We start from the raw sequence: 21,374 nt of genomic DNA, 5'->3' as shown, positions 1-21,374 counted from the left end.
GTGAGAGCCTATATCCGGAGACTGGGCGAGACTGTATTGAGTCCACCGTGACTGTTTCAGGCCTGGAGGGGCCAGTGGTCGGTCAAATTTGGAGCAATCGGAAGCGAGGCCCATGCGACACGGGAGTACTTTGGCGATGAAAAGGGAAGATTTGAAATGAAAAGAATTCAAAAGAAAAAAATCAAAAAAAGCAATAAATAGGGTGATGACATTGACGTGAAGAACATTCCAAAGGTTCCTCTCAGACCCGCACGGGGGATCCACGGCTGGTTATTCGGCAAGCGACGCCCCTGATTGGCGCTCGCGCGGTGCTCGGATGCCCGCGATGCTCAACGCGGGATCCTTACGCGAGTGGTGACATTCGCTTTCTCTTCTCTCGAGCCTGATCATAATTTCATATTCACTGATCTCGCTACTTCACTTTTTCGCTTGGTCTCGGATGACAGGCGCTCCACAGCCCCATCTCTCGCGTAGTAAAACCTACTGCATGCCATGCCATGGCGTTGCTTTACAAGGTCGCGGTCACCTTGCCTGCGGTAATTTGACTGCTGATTTGATGGCTACTCTTTTGCGGTCTGTTCCCTCGTTGCTTTGGGGGACCACTGTGGGTTTTGAATTCGTGGCAAAGCTTCCCTAAAAGGATGGCTTTCGTGTTGAACCCATATCCCTCGGAGCGTCAGGATTGGTCTTTGATTAGCAGTATCTCCGGTCTCATCTATCTCCTTTCTCTTTCCCCTATCTCCCTAGTTTTGCTGGATACACTACTAGTATGTATCGCTCCAATGTATCGACACACCCTCTGGTCTCCCTAAACGGGCCCAAAATGCATTTCACAAATGGTACATGTTCGCCTGAAACAGATGATCATCAGAGGCTGGATGCTGTACTGTCCTTGCTATTCCCCTCCACAGTCGGTGTGCAGAGCTCGCAGAATATTCTCGGCCATGTCCATTCCCTTCGCCTCTTGACTCTTTCGAATGGGGTACGCCTGTTGTTGAAGGGCTCTCCCTTCCCCGGCACTCCTCTTTTGCGACAGGAGCGGCACCTTCTCGAGACTGAAGCTCGCTTCTTGGCTCTTCTGGGCCAAAGTGCCAATCCATGCATTCCACAATTGTATCATTACAACCCACAAGGAAGGGTTCTTGGCTCCTCCTACTTAATACGACACTATGTAAAAGGTACAGCCCTCTCAGAGATGGAAAGCCAAGTTACAGCTCGCCAAAGAAATGACATTGACAGCCATCTGGGCTTCCTGTCCAGCACCATTGGGCAAAACGTCGCACCTGCATTTGGCACCTTACAACAAGTCGCCGCCGGAGCTGGAAAACGTTCCTGGCGCGAATCTTTTTGTGTTCTTTTCGAGGGCGTCCTGCGCGATGCAGAGGACATGTTCATTCATCTTCCGTACGCCGAAATCCGCCACGAATTGGTTCGTCTGGCCTCGGCGCTCGATGAAGTCACTTTGCCGCGTCTAGTGGTTGCAGGCTTCGGTCGGCCGTCGCATGTTTTGCTGGATGAAACATCGAAACAACTATCCGGGGTGGTCGACTTTAGCAGCGCTTTCTGGGGTGACACGCTGATGGCAGAGCTCTTTGAGAACCCAAGCATCGCTGTCTTGGAAGGGGCGGGGATGCCCTTGACTAGAACAGAGAGGGAAGATGTCCGATTGTTGATGTATGTTTTTTACCCCGGTTTTCAATAGTTCTTCACTTTGAGAATCATCCTTACTGACCTGTTTGTTTTCACAGGTACGCATGTTATCGGTTGGTTACACAGATCACTATACAATACTATCGAACCCGAGACGAGACCAAGGAATTTGACGCCCGGCGTCGACTGATGAGTACGATCGCACGCATGGTCGCTTTTGAGACGGTTTAGAGTACTTGAGTACCAGATTGAGCGTTTTGCATGTTCTAGCAACATGATACCCTTGGAGTCGTATAGGTGTTTGCATTGTTTTTGGGTTCAAAGTGTGCAGATTGTTCGGGAGCCCAAGATAAATTTATATTTAGTTCGGCATGTGATACGGCGCTGAAAATGATCGTTCTCAACCAAGGTTCAATCGGACAGGATTCCGGGATAATTAGCACAAATAAACAGATTTAGACTTGACAGACTGAATAGAGAAACGTTACCCGGCAGCATTTGAACTAGGAAACCCATGATCTCAAACGGGAGCCGTAGGGCGGAAAGCGGGGCAGATCCGTTTAGCCTCCGCCATGTCGTCAGCTGCGAACATTCCCCAAGCTCCTCCACTTTTTCCCCCGTTCTTTTCGCAACATAGCCTGTCACCCTTTCACCTGCGGAGATGGCTCAGTTCCTGAGAGGGAAACAGGCCGGCATCCAGAGGGATTTGTCCGAGGGTCTGTCCCCGGAGCTTTTCCAGCTTGACGACGTTCGTCTTGGCACTTCAGGCTCCCTTTTTCTGATTCAATCTGACCCTTCTCTTCCAGTTCGAGCGCTGTGGTGTAAACTCGCAGATTAGCGTTATCGCATACGATCCAATTCAGTCCCTCCTAGCCGTCGGCACCAGTGATACCCAATTCGGCAGTGGCCAAATCTATGTCTTTGGACAGCGGCGCGTCTTAGTCGTCTTTGAATTCCCGCGCAAGGCCTCGGCCAAGTTCCTGCAGTTCTGCGCCGATAAGCTCATCAGTGTCGATTCGAGGAATGAAATCTGCATATTCTCCCTTGCTGCCAGATCTTTGATCACCTCGTACGCCCCTCCCGGTCAGGCCACTGCACTTGCGACAGACCCGAGTCTGGACTATGCCTTTATCGGCCTTTCGAATGGTTCGTGGGGGGTTATCACTACGAGGAAGATAAACATAGATTGCTGATCTCATCATAGGCGAGGTTGTTGCATATGATCTCGATCGAGAGTGTCTGACACCTTTCAAGATCCCGAACCTTTGGCTGGAGAAGAACCCGCGCGCACGCCTGTTTCCGGTTGTATCACTTGCCTTCTCGACACGAGATATCGGCAAGGTCCTAATTGGATATCCGGAGGGAGCCGTGACTTTTTCATTCAAACAAAATGTCGCGCAAAAGTACTTTGTCTATGAGGTTCCTCCCGGCGCCCCAGGTGGTGATCCCGAGATGCCCTCCAACCTTGTGCGCCGCCCCAGACTGATCGATGCAGTCTGGCATCCCAACGGAACATTTGTACTGACCGTCCACGATGACACCAGTCTCGTTCTCTGGGATACCAAGGACGGCCGCAAGCTTCATGCCAGGACAATTCAGGCTACAAATATTGACCAGCCGGGCATGACCCGTTCTGACCCTGCTGCTGAGGAATTCTCTGGGCCCAAGGAGCCCATTACCAAGGTTACATGGTGTGCTAAGGAAAGCGCCGATGATACCGGTCTCTTGGTTGCCGGTGGAAGATACGTAGGAGACCCGAATAAGGGCCTTACTTTCCTCGATATGGGCCCGACTCCCAATTATCAGACCTCGTCGTGGCAAATTCTCTCTACCTATCTTGAGCGATCTCGCAGGCATATGAATTTGCCTATTCCTCCGGGAGCCCACGCCATCACATACTGTCTCATCCCACGCGCCGATCCGTATTTCGCCGGTGCTCATGATCCGATCGCCATCCTTGTCGTGCTCTCATCAGGGGAGTTGGTCACAATGAGTTTCCCCAGCGGTCATGCTATCACACCAACCAACATGCTCCATCCATTCCTGTCTTTCGTTCATCCATTCGTGAACAAGGTCACACTTACATCAGTCGATCGTGCTGTTTGGCTGGGACTGAGAGAGCGCAGGTTACAAGGACCAAAATTCGTCTTTGGAGGTGCGGAAGCAAAGAATCCTCTGAAGCGTTTCGAGAACCGCAATGTGATTTCTACTGCCCACGCCGATGGCACAATCCGCCTCTGGGATGCTGGCCATGACGATGAAATCGAGAATGGAGACGCCGTGCAAGTAGATCTAGCTCGAGCCATGGGCCGTGTTCGCAATATCGAGGTGACCGAGATGTCCATGGGAAGCGGCACGGGTGAAATGTCTGTTGGTCTCAAGAGTGGCGAAGTGATAGTTTTCCGATGGGGCAACAACCCTTCTGCAGGACAGGAAAATTCTCCTGGTGTCAACCAAGGGGGCGGGAACCTGACACCAATCGCTCATCGGACAGACCCTGGTTTGAAGACAGGGATGCTCCCCCTAACACTTTTAGATATGCAACAGGGTGCAGTGACTGCTTTGAGGCACAGCCCGGTGGGCTTCGTCGCGGCTGGCTTCGAAGGAGGTAGCTTGGTGATCATTGACCTGCGCGGTCCGGCAGTCATTCACACTGCGCATCTGTCGGAGTTTACAAAGGCGCCGAAGCGAAGCAGTTTCTTGAAGAAGACTGGAACGGAGGATGCTCCACCTGAATGGCCTACCTTTATCGAATTCGGCGTGATGACATTAGATGGTGAAGGTATGAGTCTATGATTTCGGACTGTTGTTAACCACGCTAACATATTGGGCTGTAATAGACTACTCAAGCATTTGCTGCTTCGTTGGTACAAACAGAGGAAATGTGGCAACCTTCAAGGTGCTACCCTCCCCAAATGGTACATACACCGCCGCTTTGGCTGGGTTCTCAAACGTCGAAGACAAGGTCATCGCTCTTATTCCCATTGACGCAGAGACTGGGGGGCATGCTCTTGCCACGCCTAGTGTCGTCGGCGGACTGAGAAATGGCGTGAAGGTCAATGGAGTAGTGATTGCAGTCACGCCCTCTGGCTGCAGAATCTTCAAGCCACCTACATCGAAGGGTGCACACAAGAATTGGGACGACTACCTTTGCGACTCAGCCGCAGTTGTGAAAAGTGAAGGCCGTGGCTACAGCTTGATCGGCTTGTTTGGCGATGGCAACATCCGCGCATTCTCCATTCCTGGTCTCAGAGACATTGGCTGCGAAAGAGTCGACCACATCGCTGATATGCGACGACTGCCCGAGGCATGCATCACACCAGCGGGAAGTGTGATGACATGGGTCGGCCCTTCACAGATCGGGCTATTCAATGTTTGGGGAACCGGTCGCAAACTGTATGAATTTCAATTGATTGATCTGAATCATTATGCTAATCTCTCTCAGGGCTGTGTCTCAGGATCGTCTACACGACCCTGCAAAGGTCCTACCCGCACGTCCCACAATCACCAACATCCAGTGGATCTCCGGTACTCAATATGTTTCACCTGCGGATATGGATATCCTGAGTACGTGACGAATCCCCCACCTCGAGTGTCTCGATGTATGTCTAATGCACAATACAGTTGGAGGCCCAGACCGCCCGCCATCCAAGCGCATGGTCGAGCAAATGAAAATGGAGGACCAAGAGCGCCGCAAAGCACTCCGAGAAGGCCGTGCGCCACCACCCGAGTCGGGCAATGAGGAAACCTACTGGTCTTCCATGTCCCGTGCAGTCCAGGAACGCACCGAACGGCTGGGGCTGGCCACCGACACTATGGACCGACTGGAGGAGAACAGCAGTAACTTCGCTAGCGACGTGGGTAAATACGTACAGAACCAAAAGAGGAAGGCAGTCTTTGGCGGTAAGTGATTCCCTTAGGGTGTAACCTTGTCAACACCCCTCTCCCTTGCATACCACGCGTGGAACTTACCCGATCTTCATAGCACTGGGGTCAAAATTCGGGTTCTAGGGCTCTAGGGTTTTCGTTTAAGCAGGCATTTTCTTTTTTTGCAGGTGGATTGCTTACATAGAAGATCCCCACAAGTTACATTTTCTTTTCCCTTCTTTGGTATTTACCCCTCCTCGAGATAACCATGTGGGACTGGTCTTTGTGATGGATAGCGTGCTCCACAGTGGTTGAACTGAGACAAAGAACTCAAGGAACTATCCACGTCAACGCCACATAGTAGCAGGAACCGGACCGAACATTCCTCATTGTTGATCCTCTATGAAGCATCCCAATGTCAGACCATTGACGTCGTGCCCAAATGTGTCGACTATGTGGACTATGGAAACATGAGACCCTGCATACTCGACGAGAGGCATTACATAGCTACGGACCTGCAAGTGGCAATTTTCAAACATTGTATTCTATCTCGTCACCCTGATCAACGCCAGTTGAAAAGGGGTATAGTATGGTAAAAGAAGATATTTGGTCCAGGTGTCGTAAACGTAGCATACTGGGTCATCAAAAAACATTGGGAAAAAGAAGTGAAACGCAAGGAGGCAGCTTAGTGCACCATGACCTCCGGTCCACTGGGTTGAGACTGGTGCGCAGGCTTGTCGTCGCCCATATCCACGTCCTCGTCGCCCTCACCGGCTTCATCCTCATCCAATTCATCCTCGTCATCATCATCACTCTCCTCCTCGAGATCTTCACTCTCGGCATCCGAGACTTCTTCCTCATCGTTACCGGCGGTGGCCTCGCCACCCTCCATATCGTGGTCATCACCCTCGGTCTCGCCCTTGTTGGCGTCCTCGAGCTCCTTGACGAGGGCCGCCTCGAGCTCACGCTCCTCGGCACCGTAGGCGGTGCTATCATCGTCCAGGTTATCCGCCTCGGGCTGGTCAGGCGGGTACTCGGCGGGAGCAGACTCCTCAGAATCCCTATAAAGCAATTGTTAGTCAAGTAAGAATGGGAAGGTTGAACGAGTCAAATCTTACCACTTGATCGCAAAGCGAGTCACACGGGGCTTCTCAGCGAGGACATTACGGCGAATGTGTTCGATCTGGGGCTTCGCAGGGGGATCGGCAGCCAATTCCTCCGAATCGTACTCGTTGTTAACGTAGTATCCTACGCGAACGAACTCACGACCGTCATAGCTGCAAGTGAGCAGAATGACGGTGACGCCGAGGACCTCAGAATCGGGGATCCGCTTGTAATCGGGGGCGTCGGCCTCGAAAATGAACTTATTCACTCCGACCGGGATGGGTCCGACAAGCAGCGAGTCGAGTTCCTGATCTTGCTCGGAACTGGGGAGGTCAGTCAAAGGAAATTGAGAATGGCGGGGAGGTGTGGCTTACGAGGTGGCGGAACCAACATACGTGAGTTTCCACTCCAAATCTAAAATGAACTGGTTAGCAAGCGTGATGAGAGGAGAGATTTAGGAGGCCTACCTTTTTGGAGTTGTTCGAGACACTCGAAAGTAATTTCGAATTGGTAGGAGGAGGAGAAGTGGGCAGGGTTGTTGAGGACTTTAACCCCGAGAAGCGAGACAACAGACATGATGGGTAGATGTATGTGATTATGTGATGGGAGGAAGCAGGGAAGGGGAAGCAGTGAATTTATAGGAAGAGAGGCTCGAGTCTGGGGGAGAAACAAACAGCTTCACCGCAAGGAATGCGAAGGCGGGGACTCGTCACTTAAGGAACGGAAACTAAGGAAATCGAGCTGCGAGGAGACGCGCCTTCGCGTCCCTTGCGCGCTCACCGCCCACGTGATGCCCACGGCGTGTGCAGATTCCATTCGTCTGGGACCTCATGGTATTCACGTCTCTGCTGCGCTGGCTACAGTTGGACTGATTGGATTCTCACAGCTGCATATTTCCCTTCACACCTCCCCCCTCTCTATCAATTTGACCCTGTGCAACCGCCCAATCATCACTTTTGAAGCTTTCAGTCACAGCAGTTTGCGCACTGAGCTACTCACCACAGACTATCGCCAATCATGGCGGACGATGAAGCCGACCAGGCCTTCTTGCAGGCCCAGGCCATAGATGCTGACACGATTGAACCCGTTGAAGCTGAAGAAGAACTGGAACCCAATGACGACGATGAATATGACCCCTCTAGTACCTTGGATGACCAATACCAGCCCACCCAGGCAGATCTCGAGCAGGACGATGTCAACGCCACCGCAGCTCCCAATCCCAATGAATCCTCGGACCCGACCACTGACCAAGTCGGTGACACGCCGGATCCCTCCCAGACCCCCTCACGTGCTGAGTCTCAGACGTCCACGCCAGTACCACCCTCTGGTGCATCGGCGCAGCTCCTGACCAGAACGATCGGGGGATTTGAGGCCGAGGATGATGATGAGGATGACAAATATGAGGCGGACTACGAGCCACCGGCTGCACTGGGGGTGGATGACACAAATGCCATGCATATGACCATGTCTGAAGATCCAAGTTCAGGAAATGCAATTCAAACTTCCCCTGATGTATCGTCGCAGCCGCCAGAGGGCTCTGCCAGCGTGCAAGATGTTGCCAATAGTTCTTATTCTCTTGCTCCTGTTCCTAATATCGATCCCTCTGATCCTGGTCAACTCCAGTTGCCTGTCCATGATACCAGCATGCAGAACAGTACCGTTCCTACCCCTGTACCTGACTCGCCTTCGGCGACGAGAGGCCGCTTGCCTCATGACCGCGTGGGAATCCTGCAGGACAGGATCGACGAGGATCCGCGAGGAGATATCGCAGCGTGGTTGGAGCTGATTGGAGAGCACCGGAGTCGTAACAGACTGGATACTGCTCGCGAGGTATACGAGAAGTTCTTGAATCTGTTTCCAATGGCTGTAAGCTCATTTCATTGTTTTGTCTACGCCATTATGCTAACCTTTGATGCCAGGCCGATCAATGGGTGGCATATGCTACTATGGAATCTGAACTCAATGAGCTTTTCCGCTTGGAGCAGATTTTCAACCGCACACTTCTCACACTTCCCAATGTTGGTCTTTGGTGTGTTTACCTGGACTATGTGCGTCGCCGCAACCCCTTGAGCACAGATACCAGTGGTCAAGCACGACGAACAATCTCTTCAGCATATGACCTTGCCCTTCAGTATGTTGGTATGGACAAGGACAGCGGAAACATCTGGAACGACCATGTCGAGTTCATTCGATCTGGACCCGGCACGATTGGCGGCTCGGGCTGGCAGGACCAGCAGAAGATGGATTTGCTGCGAAAGGCTTACCAGAAGGCTATCTGTGTCCCTACACAGGCTGTCAACACGCTGTGGAAGGATTACGACCAATTTGAGATGGGTCTCAACAAGCTTACAGTACGTCTAGTAATTTATATCACATGAAGTCGCGCTAACTTTGACCCAGGGCCGGAAATTTCTGCAAGAGCACTCGCCTTCGTACATGACTGCTCGCAGCTCTTACACAGAACTGCAAAACATCACCCGAGATTTGGTCCGCACCTCACTGCCGAGACTGCCTCCTGTTCCCGGATACGCTGGTGATGCCGAATTTGCTCAGCAAGTTGACATCTGGAAGCGTTGGATTGCCTGGGAGAAAGAAGACCCTCTGGTTCTGAAGGAGGATGACCCCACTCTCTTCAAGACCCGCGTGGTCTACGTCTACAAGCAGGCCCTTATGGCACTCCGATTTATTCCCGAGATTTGGTTCGAGGCTGCTGAGTTCTGCATCTTGAATGACATGGAGAACGAGGGCAATGACCTGCTAAAGCAGAGTATCGAGGCTAACCCAGAGAGCTGTCTGCTGGCCTTCAAACGAGCAGATCGACTTGAGGTCACCTCAGACTCTGAGCAAGATTCGGCCGGACGGGCCGCTAGAGTGCGGGAACCTTATGACAAGCTGCTTGATACTCTGTACGAATTGATACACAAGGCTCGAAACCAAGAGTCGCAGGATGTCTCACGGATCGAGGAAACCTTCGCGCAGCAAAACCCTGAAGGCAATCACAATGAAGATGAGGAAGATGACCCGGAAATGAAGGAGAGGGAGGCCGCGAAGAAGTCGCAGATTGATGCTGTTCGCAATGCCCACTCTGTCCAGATCACCATTCTGTCTAAGACCGTCTCCTTCGCCTGGATTGCACTCATGCGCTCTATGCGCCGCATCCAGGGCAAGGGCAAACCTGGCGAAATGGCTGGTTCCCGTCAGATCTTTGCTGAAGCGCGCAAGCGAGGCCGCATCACTAGTGATGTCTACATCGCCAGTGCCCTCATGGAGTATCACTGCTACAAGGACCCTGCCGCGACCAAAATCTTCGAGCGCGGCGCAAAGCTGTTCCCCGAGGATGAGAACTTTGCCTTGGAGTACCTGAAGCATCTGATTGATATCAACGATATCATCAATGCCCGTGCCGTCTTTGAGACAACTGTCAGGAGATTGGCCGCCAATCCCGAGAACGTGCACAAAGCCAAACCTATTTTCTCTTTCCTTCACGAATACGAGTCACGCTACGGTGACCTGGTCCAAGTTGTTAACCTGGAGAACCGTATGCGTGAACTCTACCCCGAAGAACCGTCCTTGGATCAGTTTTCCCACCGCTACGCCACACCCACCTTCAACCCAATGACTGTCCGGCCCATATTATCTCCCTCTCAAACAAGACCGAAGTCAATGTTCCCAGGTATGATCCCTGAGGCTCGCAGCTCTCCTGCGCCCCAGTTCAAGGACCAGTCTTCGGGCTCGCCGAAGCGACCTTATCCTGCCGAAGACTTCGATTACGACTCCGATCGTCCGCGCAAGTTCGTCCGTGCCGAGTCGCCCTTGAAGCAAGGCCGACGTGTTGAGCAGCAGAAGCGAACTCAGCAACTCAACGGCCTGGCGGCGTCAGGCCATTATAAACCCCAGGGTTCTCCCGCTCCTCTTCCCCGAGATGTGGTCCACCTTCTCAGCATTATTCCCGGTGCCGCAGCCTACAATATCTCTCGCCTCTCCCCCGAAAAAATGGTCGACCTCCTTCGCCACGTGGAAATTCCAGCCTCTCCAGCTCAAATCCCACTGCCGGCGAACGCAAGAGGACTTGGAGCCCCTCAACAGTCCGGCATGAACCCCTATTCCGGTAAGTCTGGACTATCACGACCACGCTGCAAAACATTCTAACCCCATTCCCCAGGCCCCTACCGCTGAGACTCAACTCTCCCCTGAAACGACCGCCGCCACTATCTTCTGTGTATAATCTCACCATTTGCAATATGAATTTTCCACCTAATTTTCAGGCGCGCAATTGCGGTGACATGTCTCCGAAGGAGTTATTTTTTTTTTGCTCCCCGGGATGAGGTGGAGTTTTTGTGGGTATCCTGAACCCGTTGCATCGTCGGCGTCTTTGCATTCTTCCCTGGGCGTCGGTAGCCCTGTGGCTATCTTCCCAGTTGGCATTTGTGTTCCCCTATTCAGGATTTCTGATGGACGGGTTCCTGGTGCTTTGTACAGTCATCGACAAGCGCAGATACTTCAATGAATAATTGCCAAGCTCTCTTGCCATGGCTGTCTTCTTTTTTCCATGCGGTACATCTTGTACTCTTCATTGTAGCTTAATTGCTCATTTTGAGCTTGAGTATAAACTCACTGTTTCGATTAACCGTAACTCCGTGCCTACAAAGCAGAAGTGATAATTGAACTGCAAATTGGTATTCTGTTTATCGCAAACAGGTCGAACTCCTGAGTAGGTCCCCGCGGAGACCAGATAGTTCTCAAACGCCCGAAGGAACAAGAATGGCTGCAGTGAAAAGGGTCCAATCTAGGAGTCAAGCCCAAAGTCACCAGAAAGAAGAAACATTCATGAAGCCCTTAAAAACCACATGGAGTACGCAAGGAGGTTAGTCCTTGAACCCAAGCAGTCTTCGCTTAGGCATGACCTCCTGAAGCAGCTTCTGATCTGCCACAGACTTATTCTCCTTCGCCACTAAGACCCTAAGCTGTGGAGTACGAGTCTGTCTTGAATCACGACCGAGCTGAGGACCGGCGTCGGTAGTCTATCTTTACCGTGACGAGCGCGAGCGGTGATCAAATGAGCATTGTAGATAGCTGGGTGAATTCCAACCGAGGTAGTGGACCGGATGTACTGGTGACTCTGCTCGTAAATCATGTTCTCGACTTCCTCGGCATATGACCGATTTCGTCGAGAACCTTGTAGTGAATTGGACGCGACCTTCCCTGGAATGCAGCGTGGGCGTACAGTATAGTTTCCCATCCATGAGGACCTGTGATATCACGGTCAATCAGGTTTCCGGAGAGCGTGTTCTCGAGTCGATCACCATTCTTCTTATCAAGAGGCCAGGCTTGAAGGTGGCATTCTGAAAAATAGGCTCTCTCAATGCACGTCACCGTGGCCCCAGCATACGACACATGAACCTATCAACATTCTAATCGCTTAAGTTGAATGTTGGGAGTTATTCCAAATATCACTGAAGGCTGAGTGTTTCAAGTCCCCAGCGCTTATGTCTTCCAAGAGATAACTAGCAGAATTCTGCGTCAACCGCTAGCAGTCAATACGAATTCAAAGAAAATTAAAGCACGAGGAAATAAGATTGGCTTGTAGGCATATGGTATGTTATGATACATAGAACGCAAGGAATGATGACAGGCAGAATGGATACACGATTATTGATGCATGCGAGCCCAGGATTTGTGAGAAAATAGTGCAGACGAGACATGAATAGAGTCATTGCCATTGAGCCACATTTGTGACACCAGATGTCTCTGGCTCGTCAGTTGTGCATCCTCTCTAACAGCCCGTCCAGATATTCTGGACCAACGTATGATCAGCGGTGGAGAGAAATACTGGCAACAAGGCCACCGAGATCGTGGCTTGCTCTTTGGAAAAAACAGGGTCCCTTCCCCGATATGCATATGAGGAGTGATAATTGGGGGGAGAGGAAGGATAAAAAGGATGGTGGAATAGAAGGAAAGTCATGGAAGGGTATAGAGCACTCGCAAATATTCTCAGTGAGTGGATCATGCGGTACCATTGGTCATGGACACGTCTGCTTGGGATGCTTCACCATTACCATCGGCTGTATTAGATCCATCGATGGGCTTCATATCTGACGTGAAGTCCCCGGAACCATCCATAGCACCGGAGTTGGCGTCTCCATCACCATTGAAGTTGGACATCTCCAGCGCAACGCCGCTGTTCTTCTTCGACTTCTTCTTACTTGGCTCAGAACCTCCCGCCTTAGCGACTCCAGATGCGTTTGGTGGCGCAGCCCGTTTCTGGGGGCTTGCATGAGGTCCAGAGATGCCGGCCAGAGCGGGAATTTTGCCTGAAGCTGGAAGACGGGGTTTGGTGGCCATGGGTCTTTGCTTGGGAGGAAGCTCCAGGTCTTCCACAAGAGGCTCGTCGCTGTTGGCATCGAGCTTGCCCTTGAGGAATGCCTGAACGATTCCGATCTGATCAGACACGTTGTCCACCGAGATGCGGGCATACGGCGGGGGCGTGGGGAATATGGTGACCACTTGAGTGGTGTTGGTATTCTGTGACTGGGCCGCGTTAAACATGCGGTTCTGGAGCAGGTGAAGCGGCACACTGAGGTTGGAGAGACCGAACTCGCGGTCCAGCCCGAGTTCCTTGAACCCAAAGAAATCTTCGTCGATGTCTTCTGCAAAGTCTCCACCAACGAACTGCTCACTTCCATCTTTGAAGGCATTGGAGCCGTCCTCGCCGGTATCCGCAAGTGCAGGTCGAAGGAGTTCGGTGAGAAGGGTCTTGAGGCGATCGTGGGCAGTTGTAAGCTTGGATCCGAGTCGTTCAACATCTTCTTTTATATAAGATTCTAGCTCTTCGATGTCGATGCCAACGGCAGAAAGCGTGTGGAGGACAACTTCGGGTTCCGTAAATGCAGGTTTCCACTCAGAAGAGGCTGTCGCATTTTCCACGATTGGGACCCTGGGAGCTTCCATGTAAGACTTCACTGTTTCGCCGATCTTCTGGAAGAAGTCTGAAGCAATATCAGTAGCCACTTCGATAGAAGATGGCTGATATTCTTCGAAGCCAGCATGATAAAAGATCTTAGCGACAGATCGCTGCAGCGCTGCTCGACAAGTTCCAGGTGCGATGACAGGGCCATTGTCATTCATGACGTGGGGTGGGACATCTTGCTCGGCAAACGGCTCAGGATTATACTTCTGGAATTGATTTTGGTACATCTAAGGAGACGTTAGTTTGATAGACACTTCAAAAAGGAAAAAAACCACGTACCTGAGATTGCAGTTGCATCTGCTTCACGATACCAATCTTTGAGCAGATCTTGCGGGTCTCTTGCATCTGTCGCATATTCGAGGTCAACTTGCGAGTCAACTTGCTGTCAGGCTGCGTAAACAAGCCCTTCGGTAGCATTCTGAGATACTCCTCTGAAGCATCTACCATGTTGCCTTGCGCATCTTCTTTCCAGGCGAGCCGTTCGGGGAGATCTGGGACACCGGACATAACATCGTAGTAGTAAGGAACCATCTTGTCGTCTTCGTCCTCAATGCCTTCGGCGAGGGTCTCACCAGCAGCCCCAGGCTCCCCCGCCTGAGATGCAGCGTCATGGACCTTGCCTCCCTCAAGAGCTGCTTGTTTTTCATGTCGGAGCCATCTGCGCATGCCGGCCTTGGTTCGCAGCAAAGCAGGCTCATCGATATTGAGCTTGTCACCCTTGAGAAGACGGTGTCGCTCAGAGGCAATAAGGGCACGGTCTTTCTTAGTCACTTGCTTCCAGACCTTGTACTCGGGGTCATCGAGTTCTACACCGGGACCGGCTAGAGCACTCAGCGCGGTAGTTGACGTAGTTGGCATAGTATCAATATCCATCGCATCTTCCTGCTGACTGGCCGCGGCACCCATCCCACCACCCGCAGGATCTGATGGCGTGTAAGAACCCGGAGGCGGAGTAGAGAAGCCGTTCTGGCTTGTTTCCATGGCGGTGTCTGAATCTGCACGAGCGATAGCAGGAGGTTGAGAGGAGGATGCGCCAGGGGGGCCTTCAGAGCCACTGGGGGTGCTGCGAGACGGCGCGGTGCCCTTCTTAGAGGACTTTCCGGGGGCTTTTCTTCCTCGCGAAGACATAATAGGCTCATCATCACTCTCATCAGCGCCGTCGAGTTCTGCCATCTGCATGCGACGCTCTTCAGCTTCAACCTCCGCGCGATCGCGGATGACAATATCGGGAATCAAAGGCACGAGCTTCTCGGTCTCCTTCCGCATGTAGAGGGCATGTTTGCGCAAGAAATGTTCAAGGCTGGTGTTATACTTCAAGCAATTGGCCCAGATGAGGTTGAGGTCGTCGACAAAATCCTGCTTGGATCGATATTGCAAGCCTTTGAGCTTCTTCGTCATGCTTCCAAGGTCCATGGGGTGTTTGATGACTGTGGGTCAAAGTCAGTATCGGCGATATCAAAAGGGGCTCGTGTAAGGAGTGCACGGAGCTTACTTGAGTAATAATCTGGCGCGTCGCGCTTGTTGACTCGAGTCAAGAAAGCAGTAGAGTGTTCTGTCATAGCCTTGAGTTCACTCAGAACCTTTTCCGCGGCCTCATAGAGCTCTTCCTGGCCGATCTTCTCTTCACTCGCCCACTTGCTTCGATTCTTGCGAACCTCACTCAACAAGCTTCGAAGCTCCGCATCCGACGCCTGCACCATATCGCGCTTCTTGTCGATTCGAGCGATGAGGTTTTTTAACGTCAAGCTTGAGGCACCGAGGTTCGTGTTACTCAGCGAGCTGTAACCAACCGAACCACCAGCGGTGTTGGTCCCACCGGAAGTAGCTTGACCAGAAATTTCAGCCTCGACTTGACGTTCAGATTCCTCCAATCGCTGTTGATCCATCATGGCATCGCGATCATTTTCCAAGGTGTAAAAAGGGTATGGAAGCTTCGTTTCGCAGCTTCCTCCGTCGCCTTCTTATCTTCCTCAAGTTTTTTTCGAATATCCTCCAATGATTCTTTCTTCGTTTCTTTGTTTCCGTCGGCACTGCTTGATGCTGAAGTATCGTGGCGTTGGAGATTTGGCGTACTGGCACCGGGGTCTTGCGACGGCGGGACAGACTTGGCTTTCAAAGGCGATTCGCCCGAGTCGGCCATATCTGCATCATCGTCCTCATCATAGTCATCATAATCGTCGTCGAGTTTGCGGGTGGCTTTCTTCGGCGCAGCCGCAGGGGGTGCCGGCGCATCGACGCGTTCAGCTTCGGACGGTTCGTCGGCGACCGCGACATCGGCAGAATCGTCGAAAGTATGATATCCAGAAAAAAGCGCGTTTATTTTCGCCTCACTTATCCGATACAAGTCGCGAAATTGGGCAATGCGCGGATCCTCCTCGATCGCGATATCGGGTTCCGATGTCATACTACCAGGGATCGGCCCGTCGGCGCTGACAGAGCCGCGTATTTGGGGAGTTCGCGAGCCAGATAATGTCTTTACCAAGCCATTGACAGAGCGCGGAGAGTCCTGGCGATCATCCGGGGGGCGGATATTGCCTGGAGGCCAGGCGTTGTGGCCGAGCGACATGGTCGCTCCAAAACCCCGGTTTTGGGGCGGGAGAGACTCGATGCTCCACGATTGGGATCACGGGCCGAGAAATCACGACAGGGGTGTTTTGCGGGGCAAAAGAGGCATGTAGAGATGCCTCGCAATCAGCCGAAGCGACAGGCGATGTCGAAATGGCCAAAGACGATGACACGGCGGCGATGTTTGATGAAGAAGTTATGGGCTTCTGTAGGGAAGTTTCTCTGGACGGGGATGAAGTAGGGCGCGAAGGCGGAGAGCCGCGGCAGATCGCGAGAACGGCGTCGACGGTGATGACTTTGGTTGTCTACGCGCTTAATTCTTTACTGAGCATTTGCTTATTGATGTTCAGTCGTTCATTGAACTATGAAGTGACGATTGAGATACTGTCCTGATATGGTTCTTTGGCATCTCCTTCGACCGAACTCCACATATGACGCACAAGGCAGCAACTGGGGCCGACTGATCACCGCTTTGCTACCTATCGCCAATCTCCGCTAAGCTGCCTACTACAACCAAGCTTGTCCGGAACACCTTGGAAGAAGCTTCGAGCTTCCTCTTCCTCTTCAATCACCATGCGCATCCGCTATCCTTTTGCAGGTACGTTCCTGACCGTAATACCATGTTCCCGGAAAGTACGCGCAAGCTTACCGAAGTACCTTAGGAGCTTTCGTCTTCCTCATCATTCTAGCTGGATATATCGGCCTACTTCCACATGCCACCTCATCGACGATTCCTTCAAATCTCCAACCGAATGACAAGTTCCTCCACCTGGTTACCTTCTTTCTCTTGTCTGTCGCGTTCTATTGGATCTTGGATACCACCCGTCGGCGCAATCTCCACCTGACTCTGATTGTCTGCACCCTCGGCCTCGGTATCGGATCTGAAATCATTCAAGGATTCTTGCCGAATGACCGTGCATTTGACCCATTCGATATCCTCGCCAATGTGGTCGGCAGCCTCGGCGCTGTTGGTCTATGCGGTTGGTATCACCGCCGCATGCTGGATCGTCGCCGCAAGAGCCGTTTCGGATTGATGGAGGAGGGAGATGACGACGTCGAGCTTGGTGCCGGCGTTGGGGGCCATTCCACGCGCGAAGATGAGGGACTGGGCCCGCAGGAATCTGGCGTTATGAACCTGGAACGCGAAGTGGATAACTGGGATGAAAACGCTGTCGATAATTGGGATATCGAGGACGGCCCAGGACCTTCCGAGCCCGATGACTCTCCTCCGAGCTACCAGGAGGGCCACAAGGCGAGCGTTGGTAGTAGCAGTCCTGTAGCTGAGAATGCCGCTGCGAAGCGCGCTGACTGATGGCACTTTGCTTGAATTCAGGGTTCAATGCGGCTCTACGGTCGAGACGAGCGGTGTCGCCACATTTTCCCATTGACCGTTTATGATTATGGACTAATGCATCGATCGATCTCTCACGTTGGAATGATACCAGTCAAATATTTCAAGGTTTTTGTTTCACAACCCTTGTGTTTCTCTGTTTTCTCTGTTTGGTGAGCTTTGTGAGGTTCCCTTCTGGGTGTTGGAGAAATGGCAGAAATTGCCATTCCTGTGTTGTTTTATAGTGCAATTGTTTTCGTACAAGTGAGATTTCATCCTCCAGAGTGATTGTACAGAAAATCCACTCAATTTCATGTCACTTTTCGATGACGACCGATTTTGATACATCATTATAGATGCCTTGTAACATTACCGAAGATGGGGAGCTATATTTGATGTACGTTGTCGCGGATGGATCAGTGGTCCAGTTCCAGATCAAAATACATGTTTGAGTTTGTTCTTGGCTAGGTGATTGTTGCGTCCTCGGCTCTTTGATAGAGCCAGTATGATCATCATTCGGCATTCGCTAGTATACAGCAATTCTAAGCTAAGACTAGGCAACTCCAGTCAACGGGCATAGAACTACATAGGGCACAAAGGACATCAAACAAGGTGACCATGCAAAACTGGGGGTATTTCAAAAGGGTAAGGAGGCTGCCGATGTGTTTCAGACGAATATGAAAGAAGTAATAAAACCAAAGGCAGCCTGCTAAGGAATTGAGAGTAAAAAACAGCAGAACGCAAACACCGGATGCCATGACGGGATGCATATAAAGAAAGAAACCAAGTAACGTTCAAGGGGCTCGTAAACAAATCGTGATGGGAAAAATGGGATACAAATAAATCGTGGCGCAGGGCGAAGGGCGGAGAGCAAAGTACAAAGAGATAAAGGAGATGAGATCTACTCGTTGTCGGAGACCTCGGGCGTTCCAGACCAGCTTTGTGTCGGAGTTGGAACTCGGTCTGACGCAGCCTCCAATTCGGGCTTCGACGCAGGCTGGTAGTCCGCTTCGTCCGTCAGCTTGGCCATCTTTGAAGACCGCTCTTCGCCCTGAGCTCCAACTGACTCGTCATTAGGCGCCGGATAATTGCCCAGCTTCGTGTCAGCCTGTTCACGAAGGACCTCATAAATGAACTGCATCTGCATTTCGTTGTATACCATCATCATGCGTTGTTCACGCATTGAGTTGACGGTGTCGAACACGGGGTCGATTTCTGGATCGGCAACCTGCAACAACTGGCCCGACTCAAGCTCGCACAGGAGATGGTCGAGCGCAATGAAAGTTCCGGTCCGGCCAACACCCGCACTACAGTGCACCACACGTGGGTTGTCCGGGCTGCATTTGGACGCAGACAGATTTATCAGTTCCAGCAGTGCCTGGCGATCGCTTCCTTCGGGTTTGGAGTAGTCCGCCCAGCCCGCAAAAAGGAAGTGCCATACGATCTTCGACTCTGAGCCAATGCTGAGCTCGAGTTTCCGAATCTCAGAACGCGACTTCACATCAAATGTCGTTTCTAGCAGTGTGACTTTTCCCCAAAGGGCGGCCCCTTCTTGTTGACCGTTCTCGTTGCTCAAGGAGTCAGACTCATCTTCCGATAGAATCATCGAAGCCTGCTCTGAGTCCAACGGAAAATATTGAGCGCATTTCTCCCGCCCAGCTTCAAAGGTCTGAGTGAGCATGACGATAACGCCGACCTCTTTGCTTTCATGAAAGACCATATGCCAGAAGTGTGCGAGTTTGTCGTGTTTTGGGCCCTGTGACACGCTTAGCAAACGCTACATCAAGGGATCCAAGGTTTCTGCCACCTACCTGTGTCGCAATGTACTTCCGTTCTTCCTGCGTGATCGAATCTCTCAGGATGATCGGCGAGGCGTTGATGAAATCACACTCCCCTTCAGGCACCCTGAGATGGACACGACAGTTTGCCCACGCCTGCACGTTTATGTATCTGTTCCTCGCCTTGACTTTGGGATCACCCTCGAGCGCGAAGGGGTGAGAAGGGTCGTTGGAGAGCAAACCATCGGCCATGCGCGACCTCTGTATCCATTCGAGGTCTTCGAATTTGTCATGGATCTCTGTAGCATACCAGAGCGGTCAGTCAAACGATTCCCACGTGCAGGTATTCTCCGATAGGCGCATGCACCCCTCACTCACCCGAGACAGATTGACATAGGAATGGCGGGACGTTGTCGGTGTATCCAGCTTCCAACCGGGGATCTCCCTGTTCACCAACATCGAGGGCTGCATCGCCGTCCGGTAGATCGCGCTTAGTCGCCGGGACACTGGTATCGATTTTGATGGCCGGATGCGCCATCTTGGCGGCCGCGATCCGCTGGAATGCGCGAACCTTGCCGATCACACCGCGCGCCTTCCTGGTGACGGCCTGGCTTCTCGAACGTTTCTTCGCGCGCGGGGCAGACTCGGGAGATGGCGAGCGATCCGGGTCGGTACTGGCTCCCTGCTCGATATTTTCGATTCTGTATAGTGCGGCAGATGCGGAAGAAATCTGCAGCGTGGACAGATCGGGACAGCTATAGAAGCTGTCCCGGGAAGACGTGTTCAAGGCCAGATTTTTGACGATCGCGGGGTGGGCGTCGAGTGAGGAGCAGAGCGTCGCAATAGCGAATCGTGTGACCTCGTATACGGCGAAAACGTCAACTGGAGAATCGGGGGTGAGAATAATACTCTTCTAAAATAGAGGGGCGAAAAAAAAAGAAAAGTTGCATGAGAAAGTAGGACGGAGGGGAAGGGAAATCCCGAGGTCTCCGCCACCTAATAACGTGGGCCCGAATATATAAGGTATAGTATTTCCAGGTTTAATCCACACCCCGAGAACGGTTGAGATGTCCCTATTTTGGGATTTAATTGCGGCCTTCCGGGTTTGGCCATTCGGATTTGTCCTGCCCTGCAGGGCCTCTTTTACCGCCCGTTATGTAAACACGCCCAACTTCTCCTCAAAGCTCAGTCAGCCTGTGGTATTCCCTTTCCTGCACTTTCCTGTCTCTCAAAATACCCTATCCTTTTATAGAATCACTGTACTCTAATTTTAAGACATTACTCAAGAAGCCATAAAGCAAACCATGTTCCAGCGCCCGGGAAAACACAAACTATAAAAGATTCCGGTTGGCTCAAGGCCGGACGCGGTCGCAAGCGCGTTTCGTTTCCTTATAGTTCGCGCGAGATGGCCTAACTTACCTCTTTAGTCGATGCCTGGCGACGCTACACGTAGGAGTATCGTCGCTTCCACATCAGGATGTATAACGTCCAAAACAAAGAACAAGACATGCAGTTTTGCTTTTCTAAATCAGTGTTCTGAAACAACTGGTTTCTGCAATGTTTGAATCATGATGAGTGTGCCATAGTTTTTTTTGGGTTATTTTTCAATTCAGTACCTAGGTTGACTCCCTCCACCTGCAATAAATCAAAACCGAGATGATGCTCAATATAGGTTGCTGACTGTCTCGAGATCTTCAATCCGATGTTGGAATCCTTAATCTCGCATGAGCCGGAAATAGCAAACCGGCTTCGACACCAACGCTCCTTCAAGCTCTACCGAATAAGACCGACCGTTGTGCATTATAGTGATGAGTTTGGAGTACCACGTACCGTATGCTTAGTTTCTGCGTCATGAGAGCTGACAAGATTTGTATGAAAGCAAGACTGAGCGATTGTCCAAGCCAGCACGTCCTTTGCGGCTGGGAAATTATCAGGCAATTTTTTGTGGATTCATATTTTCAAAATGTATTACAGGACAGCATGGAGAGACGCTCCTCTAAAATCAACCTTCAAGAGAGTTCACCATATTGAAGAACGACTTCTCGAAGGCGCAATTATCAATAATGAAACAATTAAGGGGTTTAAAAATCGGCTTCGAGAAATACATGAGACT

General features: G+C 51.6%; 7 protein-coding genes across 7 annotated transcripts; 4 read left to right on the top strand and 3 right to left on the bottom strand.

Annotated features, from left to right (window-relative positions):
• Positions 1 to 769: 769 nt before the first annotated feature.
• On the top strand, positions 770 to 1,881 carry N7443_010768 (phosphotransferase family protein; the record flags this gene model as incomplete). The annotated part of the gene is made up of 2 exons (XM_056890824.1): positions 770 to 1,674; positions 1,749 to 1,881. 2 exons carry the CDS (start codon positions 770 to 772, stop codon positions 1,879 to 1,881), a joined length of 1,038 nt encoding a protein of 345 aa, XP_056737315.1.
• Positions 1,882 to 2,311: 430 nt separating this feature from the next.
• N7443_010767 (uncharacterized protein) lies at positions 2,312 to 5,661 on the top strand (the record flags this gene model as incomplete). Its single annotated transcript, XM_056890823.1, has 7 exons — positions 2,312 to 2,398; positions 2,457 to 2,796; positions 2,855 to 4,432; positions 4,491 to 5,046; positions 5,096 to 5,217; positions 5,275 to 5,553; positions 5,636 to 5,661. The coding sequence occupies 7 exons, from the start codon at positions 2,312 to 2,314 to the stop codon at positions 5,659 to 5,661; spliced, it is 2,988 nt and encodes a 995-aa protein (XP_056737314.1).
• A 541-nt stretch (positions 5,662 to 6,202) lies between these two features.
• asf1 (nucleosome assembly factor ASF1) lies at positions 6,203 to 7,197 on the bottom strand (the record flags this gene model as incomplete). The annotated part of the gene is made up of 4 exons (XM_056890822.1): positions 6,203 to 6,578; positions 6,636 to 6,944; positions 6,996 to 7,035; positions 7,089 to 7,197. The coding sequence occupies 4 exons, from the start codon at positions 7,195 to 7,197 to the stop codon at positions 6,203 to 6,205; spliced, it is 834 nt and encodes a 277-aa protein (XP_056737313.1).
• Positions 7,198 to 7,638: 441 nt separating this feature from the next.
• Positions 7,639 to 10,797, top strand: rna14 (cleavage polyadenylation factor subunit RNA14; the record flags this gene model as incomplete). Its single annotated transcript, XM_056890821.1, has 4 exons — positions 7,639 to 8,487; positions 8,541 to 8,972; positions 9,022 to 10,729; positions 10,784 to 10,797. 4 exons carry the CDS (start codon positions 7,639 to 7,641, stop codon positions 10,795 to 10,797), a joined length of 3,003 nt encoding a protein of 1,000 aa, XP_056737312.1.
• Positions 10,798 to 12,624: 1,827 nt separating this feature from the next.
• Positions 12,625 to 16,154, bottom strand: N7443_010764 (SAGA histone acetyltransferase complex subunit SPT7; the record flags this gene model as incomplete). Its single annotated transcript, XM_056890820.1, has 4 exons — positions 12,625 to 13,815; positions 13,868 to 15,015; positions 15,081 to 15,548; positions 15,662 to 16,154. The coding sequence occupies 4 exons, from the start codon at positions 16,152 to 16,154 to the stop codon at positions 12,625 to 12,627; spliced, it is 3,300 nt and encodes a 1,099-aa protein (XP_056737311.1).
• A 572-nt stretch (positions 16,155 to 16,726) lies between these two features.
• N7443_010763 (VanZ family protein) lies at positions 16,727 to 17,465 on the top strand (the record flags this gene model as incomplete). Its single annotated transcript, XM_056890819.1, has 2 exons — positions 16,727 to 16,751; positions 16,816 to 17,465. 2 exons carry the CDS (start codon positions 16,727 to 16,729, stop codon positions 17,463 to 17,465), a joined length of 675 nt encoding a protein of 224 aa, XP_056737310.1.
• Positions 17,466 to 18,384: 919 nt separating this feature from the next.
• On the bottom strand, positions 18,385 to 19,799 carry ptpB (tyrosine protein phosphatase PTP1; the record flags this gene model as incomplete). The annotated part of the gene is made up of 3 exons (XM_056890818.1): positions 18,385 to 19,239; positions 19,295 to 19,560; positions 19,640 to 19,799. 3 exons carry the CDS (start codon positions 19,797 to 19,799, stop codon positions 18,385 to 18,387), a joined length of 1,281 nt encoding a protein of 426 aa, XP_056737309.1.
• Positions 19,800 to 21,374: the final 1,575 nt, after the last annotated feature.

Source organism: Penicillium atrosanguineum (genome assembly GCF_028827265.1).
Source record: "Penicillium atrosanguineum strain IBT 20685 chromosome Unknown utg000008l_segment0_segment0, whole genome shotgun sequence".
Classification (NCBI taxonomy): domain Eukaryota; kingdom Fungi; phylum Ascomycota; class Eurotiomycetes; order Eurotiales; family Aspergillaceae; genus Penicillium; species Penicillium atrosanguineum.
This window is presented reverse-complemented; position numbering and strand designations above follow the sequence as displayed.